The 11,591-nt window shown below is 41.4% G+C and overlaps 1 protein-coding gene across 1 annotated transcript; it reads left to right on the top strand.

Moving 5' to 3' along the window:
- Positions 1–150: 150 nt before the first annotated feature.
- Positions 151–11,452, top strand: tmc6b (transmembrane channel-like 6b). Its single transcript, XM_028406280.1, has 21 exons — positions 151–303; positions 3,694–3,875; positions 4,437–4,567; positions 4,705–4,869; positions 5,927–6,091; positions 6,182–6,290; positions 6,378–6,462; positions 6,970–7,227; positions 7,689–7,903; positions 7,990–8,134; positions 8,320–8,475; positions 8,794–8,972; positions 9,062–9,152; positions 9,255–9,352; positions 9,514–9,609; positions 9,696–9,771; positions 10,062–10,195; positions 10,385–10,561; positions 10,649–10,727; positions 10,815–10,901; positions 10,979–11,452. The coding sequence occupies exons 2-21, from the start codon at positions 3,820–3,822 to the stop codon at positions 10,991–10,993; spliced, it is 2,517 nt and encodes an 838-aa protein (XP_028262081.1). The 5' UTR covers positions 151–303; positions 3,694–3,819; the 3' UTR covers positions 10,994–11,452.
- Positions 11,453–11,591: the final 139 nt, after the last annotated feature.

The following is an 11,591-nucleotide window of genomic DNA, read 5'->3' on the forward strand; positions in this document are numbered from 1 at the left end:
CAAACCTGAATAGGGCGGAACCAAGTGAGCCAACAATGCGGGGGTCAAATATACGTTAGCTCGTTTTTAGAAAGAAAAAAAAATGTCCGGCAGTGGAGAGTGGACATTTTTGAAACCACTTATCAACTCATTCTGCTGTGATTTTGTTCATATCCGAACAAAGCATTCACGAATGTATTTAACTAATTCGTGGTTCAAATCATAAGTCCAGCATCCCTCAATGGTTTCTCCCACCAGCTCTGCTACGCGTGCTGACTATTTTGACTGACATTCGAACAAGAAAAGACTGAACGGGTTTATCAGGTCAGTTTACAAACATCATCAACTCTTTCAGAGTCCAGCTGTTGTTGTTTCGCTTCACATTAATTCCTCTTTGCTCGTTTGTGGTCAACTCTGTAAAAAAAAAAAAACTTTTGGTAGTTTGGTGAAACTCGTTGACAGGTTGCCCCGCAGGTCGTCAAACGTTAGTTAACAATTTAAGCTAGTCCGACAACAACCAAACAACAACCAGGACATGGTTTGTGTGTCTTTTATGCTTAAAAAGTGTATGGGAGTGTCATTTGTTACTTCGAAGAATATTTTAATCACACAATCTCGGTTGAATGAGCATTTGTCTGTTACACGACAGGGAGGCGGCAGGAGTCTTTGTTGTGCAAATAACGGAAACAAAAAAAGCATAAATATAGATATATATATTTGTCACCTCTGTGATTTAGCTCACCAAGTTCCCAGCTCCTGTATTGTAGCCAGGAGTAAACCTATAATTTTGTGTCCAGGCTGAGGAGGCATGGGCTGTTGTGGGTCTCAGTAAGACTGCAGTAACAGTGTAATTGTCTGTGCATTTGCGTGCCTGTCTCTGATACAGAGTTCTGTTAATTGCATGCACATTTTCTCCTTTGTCTGCCTTCAGCTCCCCTGGTAGTAACTTGTTGCTATTCTCTGCCTCCCCCTTTAACCGCTCTGCTTTTTCATAAGTTCTCATTTCTAACCTTTACCAGATTTCAAACACTGACTTGCTGGTCTCATTTTCTCTCTGTGACCCTCCCATTCCCAAGGCACACTGTGATCCCAGACACAAAACATTGGGGTATTAAAATACTAAGTCTCTCTGCTGCCATGTTTACTGCCGCTTTGTGCTTCCCTGCTGCCTTTGTTGGCTTTTTGTCAGCACTGTGGAAACAGATTGCCCTGCAGTTGTTGAAAGCTGCCTGAGGAGAGATTCCTTTACACCCCTCCCTCATTTTTTACCCCTGAGCTTCACCCTCATATCTACTGATAACTTGTTTCTGTTTTTGTTGGAAAATATCAACGGATTATGTGTTTTAGACAGTGTTTGAAAATGTGGACTAAACGTGACTATGTTAACTGCTCTTTTTTTATTATGTTCTAAATTTATTTATATCCCTTTTGCCTTTTTGAACATTCAGTGGTCTCTAATGAACCCCTACAGTGTCTCCCAGCATATTTTATTTGGCAGTACTTAAGCTAAACTCTGACCCCCTGTCAAGCTGATTTGAGAGCTTGTTTCTCTCCCACAGCATCCTGTCCTGTCTGTGCAGTCTCTACTTTAATATTGTTACAGATACACATTTAATTAAGACAACCAATAACTGCAGTATAGAGTGACAACACTCTCTATACTGCAGTTATTGTGTATTGTGTTTGTTTTTTGCCCTACAGGAGTTAAAAAAAAACAGAAAAGGAATAAAACCAAAATTATAACGCAACAGGAAATGGAGACATAAGGAGAGTAACATGTTCTTGGAAAGCTTTGGTAATGAGGACAGCATGTTTGAGAGAGGGCGTATGTGTAAAGCAGAACAAAAAACGGATGATGGTGGTATAGTCGGAGGACATTTAGTAAAAGTACTCTGCCTTACTTCATGCATGTTCATCATGTTCACCCTGGACCAAAACCAGAGCAACCTCTATGCTAAGCAAGAGGTCCCTGTAGCATATAAACTAAAGACTTAGTACAAGTGTACTATATGCTCAGTACTCACATTAAATTTGCATTTGTTGTTGTTGCATGTGTCTTATGTGATACCAGTGTAAAGGTTTTTTTATTGAGGAAAAGGAGACGGCAGTGGTTAAGCAATACTTTGTGGATTTTTTTACTGACTCTATGAATGACACAATTTCATTTGCCGCTTGCTTTTGTCTGTCTGTGCTTTGAAAGTTTGGTTGCGAGATTAGCCCAGTTGCTTTTTTTGCTTGATGTCCTCAAGATCAAGAAGCAGCTCTCCACAAAGACCCATTCAGGGATAAATCCTTCGTACCATTAAGTATTAAAGCCTTAACAAACCATATAGTGCTCAGATGGTTTCACTAAAGCAGTCACTAGAATTCTCTAGGACTTTTCTGCTGTGGGTACATGTAAACAGGAAGTGGATTTAAAGTTTGATGTAACTTGGCTTCTTTTCTCTCACAAGGAACTTGTTATGTAGTTAAACCAGTTATCCATCTCTGAGAAACTGCTTGCCTGATTACATAGAAAGCTAGTTGAGATGGGTCAGGATAGGTACTCTTATAATGCTTGAGGGTCAAAATTCCATATTATTATCATCTCACATCTCCAAAATAAGTGAAATTATATTTAGTCAAATAATTGTGAGACATAGATATAGAAATATAATTTGTGTTGTTTTTTAGCAGGTGTCTCCCTCTCAGCTGCATGCCTCTGTTGAGGTCCTGAAATAAGAGATAAGAAAACATTTTAATGCATGTTAATGTTCATCAGCACATTATTGAAGGACGGACTTACGCTAGCAGACACTAGCTAACAAGTTAGCTAACTAACAAGCCAGAGCACTGATGTCATGATTGAAGGACATTATAAAAACACAGCGTGCAGCATCCAGTCTAAACATTAACATATTTAGGTAATGTTGTACCCCTTGGTATTGTCTGGCACCCTCTTGCACAATCTAGGCATGTGTATATTTTTTTAAGATCAGCTTTTTATAGTCCTCTGTGGTGTCCAAAAGGGACATTTATAGCTGTTGACTGTGTTATATTCTCAGTCCAGGCTGGATGGATGTGGTAAAGAGGTCACTAATGAATTTCTAACTCCAATTTCCTTATATACCAAATTCCCCACTGATGCTTGGTTTTATGACCTGTGTGTCTTTATGTCCTCTACATGTCTTTGATTAAAATTGATATAAACATGAATATAACAGATTTTAAGTTGAGAGTCTTTACATGCACAAAGAAACCTGCATGCTTCCTCTAACATTCACACAACAGACCATGACAATGGGACATTCTGTCTCTGGCCATGAATATTCATTTACTTGTGACACAGTGACATCTGACTGACCACAAGCAGTGCCACAATGGAGCTCTCACACATCTGGACAGAGTGATGTCAAGTTAACCTCATGAGTTATTGTGACTCATGTTTATTGTAAATGCACAGTATGCAGCAATAGATGCAGGGTTAAATGTGGTTCCACTAAATATAAGTCATATATTAATACAGTCTACATGCGACTGTGCTGCAAGTTATTATTAAGTTGTTATCATACATACAGTGCTCAAGGTTTGTTTCCTGGTGAAGTGTAAAGCTGTACAGCACAAGCAGTAACATGTCATCAGCGTTCAAATTCCAAGACAGTCTGTTGGCATTTTTCCCCTTGTCTCTACCGTACTCATGACCCCGCCTCCTGTCCCTTTCCCCTCCTTTCTCAGGTAGAGGATTAAACACCATGGTGGGAGTGGAGAGCAGGTCTGAGCTGGTGAGGGTGTGATCCCTCTGCAATTGTCAACAACAAGGCCGACAGCTGGACTATTCAAGGCCATCAGAGGAGAGAAAGAATGGCCCGAAATGTTAGCTTTGACCTGAACAACCCTCTTTTAGAAGCGGGACTTGAGTAAGTGTTGTTATAGTCCTCCCTGTCGCTTTTTTTTTACATCTGTTTTCTGCTTGGTTTTGCTGATTCAAGCTGTCGGCTAACTGAACAGTACCTAACACGACAGCCGTGAGAGTGGGTGGAAAGGGTTTAACAGGAAGGCAGATCATAATGCACTCACTCCCACGGCTTTAATGTATGTTTTTACTGTCACACCATGTGACCAGCTACTAACTTCCAGTTCATTGTGGAGTTTGGTTTGTGGAATACAAATGTTTGAATAGGTCTGTTTGTTTGTTTTACTTCCTTCCCTATTTGTGTAAAAGCACTAAGTCAAAGGAAAAGGCACTTTCCTTGTATTTTCCCCCACTCTTGCTTTAACAAGACAGCCAGTCCAGTTGGCTTTGACTTGAAGTACATCAAGATAGCACAGGAAGAAGGTCACACAGAAGGCAATCTTAACTGTCCCCTCATGGGACCACTGTTGACTGGGTCAGAGAGTGCTGTGTGTAAATCCAGCCTAGCCTGTACCGCCCTCTTTCCGGTCTTTTGTATCTCATGTACATTTTGCCCCTTTGTCAGGAGCCCAGCAGATGAGGAAGGTGTTCATGACTCGTTCAACCAGCTGATAGCAGAACAGAGTCAGAACGGAGAACTGCCTGAAGCTCTGGAGCTGCAGCAGCTGCAGAGAGAGTTCGATGAGGAGGCTCGTGGTACTGTGTTTCAGGAAAAATTAGAGTCTGCCTATCATTCCAAAAATGTTACATTGCAGAATAAAATGTCACAGAGTTTGATTTTCCATTTTTATTGCAGACCTAACTAACAATATTTTTTTATATTCTACCCACAGACAATGTGCCCTACTTGCCCAGTCCGGGGCATGAGCATGGGGGATTGAGGCAGAGACAAGGGGAGATGGAGTCGGAGGAAAATCGACAAACAGACCCTCTCGTATGTGAAGTCTGGTCTTCAGCCACATTGAAGATCCTGTCCTCCATGCCCAGTCGCACAATTGGTGAGTCTTGCAGAGGGCTTTGAATATTCGATTAGCAGTGAAACGATAAAGGATTTGCTCTCTGGGACTTCTCATCCCCTTCCGTCACAGTCTGGGGGGAGGCTTTTATTGATATAAGTAAAATAATGCAGTCACTGTTGCTGGGTAGTACATAGCAAAAGGAAATCAACCTCTCTTCCCGATGAGAAAACTTTTACCACATTGTGTATGTTATAAAGCTAATTCTTTTCTAAGAACAACACATGGTAGTTCCTGGCTAATGAACATGCATGGTAGAACTGTAATTGGGCCTTAAAAGTTAGACCTGACAGAATTTGACCTGAGTCTGACATGTACATTTTGATTGACAGCTTTTTAAAAGCCCGAACCCATTTACAACCCGACATTATTCAAATGTGCGCATGCACACGGCTCTTTTTTTTCCTTTTCTCAAGAATGAGTCATTTATGTTTTAACATAATTTATTAACGTAGACTATAGGCCACTTAAAAGTACGTTACATCTCATCCAAACGAAACTCATCACATGACCGCTCATTTACTGCGCATGCTGGAGCACAAGCCTGAGCCCGAACCCGTGTAAAATGATAGAAATTAAGCCCGAACCCAAAGATCTTCAGCTCTAATGCTTGGTGGGGACAGTTTCATAACATACTGAATGTTCCTGAAAGCTGCGCTTGGTGCAGATGCTTTGTAATACCATACATTGCCAGTAAAGTTTGGTGCTATTTAAGTGAGGGGAACATCAGAATTATACTGCACATCTGATCGTCATCAACAGATGTGTTCAGTTGAGTTTCATGGGGAAGCAGTTTGTCATCTTCCTGTCTGTACAAAGCAACACACAAGTGAGAGATAATCTAAGTGCCTAACTAAAGTTTTAACCATTTTTGTGCATTTTTTAAGGTGTTTGTTGTCTGTTATTGTTTTTTTTAATGAGCAAAGCTATATAAATATATAGTAAATTTGCAACCCTCTTGCTGAGTGGTGGAGTGCTCCTGAGGAAGTAAATGCTTGTTATCCTGTGTATAAACACTCTCGTCCACTTTTCCTGCCAGGCCGCAGCAGAGGAGCCATCATCTCTCAGTACTACAACAGGACCATGGAACTCCGTAGACGCAGGCAGAGCAGACCGTCCATCCGAGACTTCTCTCCCTCTGCCAGGCCGAGCATACGAGGCTATGGGATGGATGCAGACGCCACAGATGCAGAAGGGTCAGGGGGTGAGGAGAACAATGTGCTCTGAGTCTTAGAATGCCACCTAATCTGTGTTTGGCAGGAAATGTAAATAATGCTTCACATGCGTGTTACAGTAAGTAAGAGGGAGCGTTTGGTGAACAACCTGCAGAACCTGTCAGTGAGCGACAGAGTGAGGATGCTACAAGGGATGCCTCTCAGCGTGGCTGAGAAGAGAGAACTCAGGTAAGTGAGGTCCTCTTCTTTACCCCTGCTTGCATTTATTCTCTTTAATGCATCGTGCTGAATGTTCTTTGCTGTTTCTGTACATAGGAGGTTAGCTTTACAAAAGGAAAAACACACACTTTCTGGAAGCCAGATCCCCTGTTGCAGTCAACTCAAATATTACCTCATCATTGTAAGTCACCACCAGACACTTTCATTTTAGCATCTGTTACAACATAGAGGTGTGTGTATGTGTGTGTGTGTGTGTGTGTGTCCATTATGCTTTTACATGGGCTGCTATGATGCTACCAGTACTTTTTTGCAGTGCATTCCCAGCATACTGAAATCAATTCAGCACTGTGAATATAAATAAACTGAAGTAAATGAAATTGCTATGTAGCATAATATTAATATAGTCACGGTAATTGGGCTCTCACAGTAGAATGACTATAAAATATATACGCTACATACAAATAACAGGTGAATTGTAATGTTTGATAAATAAGACATACAAACAAGGCACAACACATGGGTGTTGGTGGGTATTTCCTGTAGGTGTTATCAGGCCTGTGTAATTGCTCTGCTGCTCAAGCATTTATGAGTCACATATTTCAGACTTACAAAACCACAGACACTTGTGTACTTTGCCTTGTATTGTTGCAGCTCTCTGCATGATGTCGCACTCTCTTTCTCTTTCCAGGCTCTGAGGCAGAGTTGGTACAGCTGGCTGTCCTTCCTGCACTCTCTACAGCTGTGGCAAGTGCTGCTCAAGAGAGCGAGCGGCCGTTTCGGCAGTGGCGTGCTCTCATACTTCCTGTTCCTCAAGACCCTACTCTTTTTCAACATCTTCCTGTTCCTGGTCACGGGTTCCTTTCTGGTACTGCCTCAGGCAGTGCATCCTCCAGTGCTGCCTGCAGAGAGACCCTCCTTTACTGGACTGGAGCTTCTGTCCGGAGCAGTAAGCTGTGACACAACACTGTTAACATAACATGAGGCTGGCTACAGAAAAAATATCACTACCTCTTTGGACCTGTATAATGAGTTTTGATTAATAAATCCGCATAAACCACACTGATGGAATACAACTCTCCCTTCCTGGTGTTGGTAATCTGTTATGGTAAAGAGCATTTGTCAAGATGAACAGTCACATGGACAGTATTGGCAAAAAGTCAGCATTTTGAACCCTTCGCAAACACATTATTATTCAAAGCAGTTTTTAAATTCTAGAATCTGTCTCATCCTCAAGTCTAAAAATGTGCTAGCAAAGTAAATAGTAATTAATTATAGACCAAAAGTTAATGCGTATATTAAGTCAGCAAGTCAACCTTGCTGGTTTTACTTTATTGCCTGTATTGTTCTATTGGGCAGACAAGAAAACATATAATAGAAAAGCTGAACAACCTTCTTTTTTTGTTTCAGGGGTATTTCTCGGACACAGTGATGTACTATGGTTACTACAGTAACCACACGCTGCGTCGGAGCTGCAGGGATGATCCTGGGAGTCAGAATCCCTCTGTGTCCAATTCAACCAGTACGGACTGTGTGTCAAAGCACCTTTCTTACAACATGCCACTTGCATACTTCTTCACCATAGGAGCGGCCTTCTTCATCACATGTATCATCCTCGTATACAGGTAGTGACATAACGGGTTTAAATAAATATATATCCCTAAAATGTTATATATATTATGATGCAAGTTTGCATGTACTCTTCCAACAGCATGTCAAAGTCTTTTGGTCAGAGCTTCAGAATCGACAAATCTCACAGTATCTTAGCCATGAAGGCCTTCTGCTCCTGGGATTTCAAGGTCATCAAGAAAAGCTCCGTCAAGCTTATGTCTGAGAATATCTGCACACAGCTGAAGGTACACAAAACCACACACACGCACATCCTCCCTCTCTTTGTTTGTTTCTCTGTCACATAACTGACACGCAGGAATGTGTTGATCTTATACATTCTTTTCCCTCATTCTCCGTCCTGTTCTCTCTATCACCCAACCTTTTGTCCCTTATGTCATCCTTCTCTTTCCTTTTCCTCGCCATTGTACAGGAGCTGTTAGCAGAGGTGAATCAAAAACATGTCAAGAATACTGTGTGCCAGACGTTGTGGGGGCTGACAGTTCATGGCCTGGCATGGACAATCTGTATAGCAAGCACCACTAGCTGTGTAGTCGGCATCTATTTCTTCTCTGAATACATGCAGCAGGTGAGTTGTTTGTGTGCTGTGTGTTCTGTCCACTTTATCTGTATGATCCACAACCACTAGGTGTACTGGTAAATCTAGGAGGGGCCTCTGGTAAAAATACATGTGCTCTGTGTGAGATTGATTTTGTTTTTCCAAACCAACACATAAAGCTGTAGACTGCAAATGGTTTCTTGCTGAGAATGATGCAATTTCTTTTCACATTTTGCAGTGAAAAAGAGTGAAATAACACAAAATTTGAATGTGACACAACCAGAATCATCATGTCACAAAGAACCTTTGCTCATGTATGTGTTTGTCTTTGTCTCTCACCACCCACAGAACCTGAAGGAAACTGTGCGTAGTCCCACCCACAACCCCCTGTTGAAAGAGGCCAGCCTGTTGGCTCTCCCTGTTTTGGTGTCCCTCATTAACCTGCTGTTGCCCGGCCTCTTCAACCTTGCAGCCTGGATGGAGGACTATGACTCACCTTCTGTCCGCACATATGTCTCCATCTGCCGGTATGAGCAGCTCAGAGATAATGTCAGAGCTAAAGAAAGTACAGAACTGATGGATTTGGTTTATTGATATATTGTTGATGTTTTTTTAGGAACTTAATGTTGAAAGTGAGTGTGCTTGGAGTCCTCTGCTACCACTGGCTGGATCGGGTGGCTGACAACCCTAACACAATTGGCGTAACGGTAACAAAACAGATGAGGCATACACATTGAAACTATCACGGCATCCTGATCCTGGGTTTTTGCTTAACATCTGACTGATCTGTTTTGCCCCTACGACCTCAGTGCTGGGAAAGTTTTGTCGGTCAGGAGCTTTATCGCTTCCTACTCATGGACTTCATCTTCACTCTGCTGGACACCTTGTTTGGAGAGTTTCTCTGGAGGTTGGCCATTCATCAATGAGTCCTTTGTAGCTGTAGATTTTTGTTTTTCAAGACTTTTCAAGGCTTAAATCTACTTTTTAAAGACAAAAGCCAATGAAAACTATCACTGCTATTTTCTCTGTTGCCATTAGTGTCATCATTTTTCCCCTTCTCACCCACAGATTGTTTTCAGAGAAGGTGCTGAAGAGGAGGAGGAAACCAGTGTTTGATATTGCCAGGAACGTTCTGGACCTTATCTATGGACAGACATTAGCCTGGTACAAACTGTAACATATACACAGTGCCGTTGTGAGTCACAGTGTTGTTCTTTCTGCTGAGTGAGAGTTGTTTTTGTGTATTTCAGGTTGGGTGTCCTCTTCACTCCTATCCTGCCAGGAGTGCAGATTCTCAAACTGTTGCTGCTCTTCTACATAAAGATGGTATTTAAATTTACACATTAAAGTGAAATTCTTGTTTAATATTGTTGAGAGTGAGTCATATTTTGATGCCAGATTTTCATCTGTAGATAAATGTCAATACTCTAGCCATGCATTGTATATACAGTGTACTAAGTGCATCTTTTTAGAACACTATTTTATGCAAACTGAATGTCTGTAGGTCGCGTCTTATCAATTTTCCATATGGTCATCTGAAAATATCTCTGCCTTGTTCACAAGCGTCTGTTTTTCTGTGACCTCTGACACCACCCCGTGTGTTTCTCTCCCCACAGGGCAGTGTGATGATGAACTGTCAGGCCCCCAGGAAGCCGTACAGGGTCAGCCAGATGACCACCATCTTCATCACTCTCCTCTGCTTCCCCTCCTTCATTGGTGCCTCCGTATGTGTGACGTACACCATGTGGAGGTACCCACACACATGCACAGTTGATTTTGTCATTTAAATTGTTTTGTCATAATTTTAGGATGTGCAAAAATTGTCTAACCCATAGAATAACAAAGGAATTGCTTAGTTTCTTTGATCGTGTCTCAGATTTGTTTGTTTGGCTGCTCAATAAAGCACAAGGTATAGACTCAACATATCTTCCATCTTTAGTATGAAACCTTCCTCATCATGTGGTCCTTTCCGTGGACTCAAAACGATGATGCAAGCAGGGAAACTCTGGGTGCAAGAACTGGAAAAAGATAATCCCAGACTGTCGCTGCTGGCAAGGGCCCACGCCTATCTGGTCGAAAACCCTTTTTTCCTGTTTGTGGGCGCTGGTGTCTTTCTGTGAGTACTTACACACACTGCATTTTTATTGAAGATAGTGGCTTCAGTTTGCACTGTTTGTATTGATCTCTCTTTTTGTTCGATCAGGATTATCATCTACTTCCATAGTCAGGTGGTGGACGGTCAAAGAAAGATCATCAGTTTACTACAGGAGCAAATAGAAAATGTAAGAATTCTGTTTTTTAATATAACCTCAAGACTGAAATGTTTTTTTTTTCTCTTCTGCTCACTTTCTTGTCTTCTCTCTACTCAGGAGGGAGAGGATAAAAAGTTCCTGATCACTCGTCTCCAGTCCATCCATGAGCGGAAACGAACCCCTGCTCGAAGACTCACAAGTCAGGTCAGTGACCTTGATGCTCTTTTATGCTGTAGAACAAACCGGCACAGTCAAACTCTGCTAACTTTTTTTTTTTTTAGGACTCTGCGTGTTGAGTTTCTGAAACAACTGCCTGAGCACTACAGTTTGGAGACTTTACAGACCAAGAGAGAGAGCATAACTGGAATAATAACAGTAGAATTTACATTTCACCAGATGCTAAAGGCTAGAATATGTAGATAGAATAAACAAACAACATGCAAACAAAGCTTTGTACAGTACTGTACAACTGAAACACCTGAACTCAAACTAAACTAGGAGGTCGGCAACAACCCAGACACTGTTAGTTGGGAGGCTGTTAGCTGTGGATAACTATTATATAGATGTGATGGCTGAAGGTAAGACGGAGCAGCAGCCATTTTCTTGTAGAAGCACTTTCATACCAGCTGTGAACAGTTGTTTGTTTTTATTATTGTGGATGTAGAAATTTTTTTTAGCATGTATGCCATAGGTGAATGTAGGTTTTTATGGGTGTGAGATTGTAAACCTTTTTTTTTCCTGACATTTTAAGGTGACGACTGTCACTGTACGTTTTTGTAAGTAAATTATATTTTACCATCGTTGTGTATTTGTATTTATTAGTGCTTATATGAGATGTGGTCATGACTACAGTACAAGTTAATACACGCTTAAAAAACAATATGAACAAACACT

Source organism: Parambassis ranga, chromosome 1, assembly GCF_900634625.1.
Source record: "Parambassis ranga chromosome 1, fParRan2.1, whole genome shotgun sequence".
Lineage (NCBI taxonomy): Eukaryota > Metazoa > Chordata > Actinopteri > Ambassidae > Parambassis > Parambassis ranga.

Bases quoted from the DNA above. Each gene is read 5' to 3' on its own strand.
- tmc6b (XM_028406280.1), top strand. From the start codon at position 3,820: ATGGCCCGAAATGTTAGCTTTGACCTGAACAACCCTCTTTTAGAAGCG. The intron at 4,870-5,926 runs GTGAGTCTTGCA...TTTTCCTGCCAG, and splicing joins CATGCCCAGTCGCACAATTG to GCCGCAGCAGAGGAGCCATC. The intron at 9,153-9,254 runs GTAACAAAACAG...CTACGACCTCAG, and splicing joins CTAACACAATTGGCGTAACG to TGCTGGGAAAGTTTTGTCGG.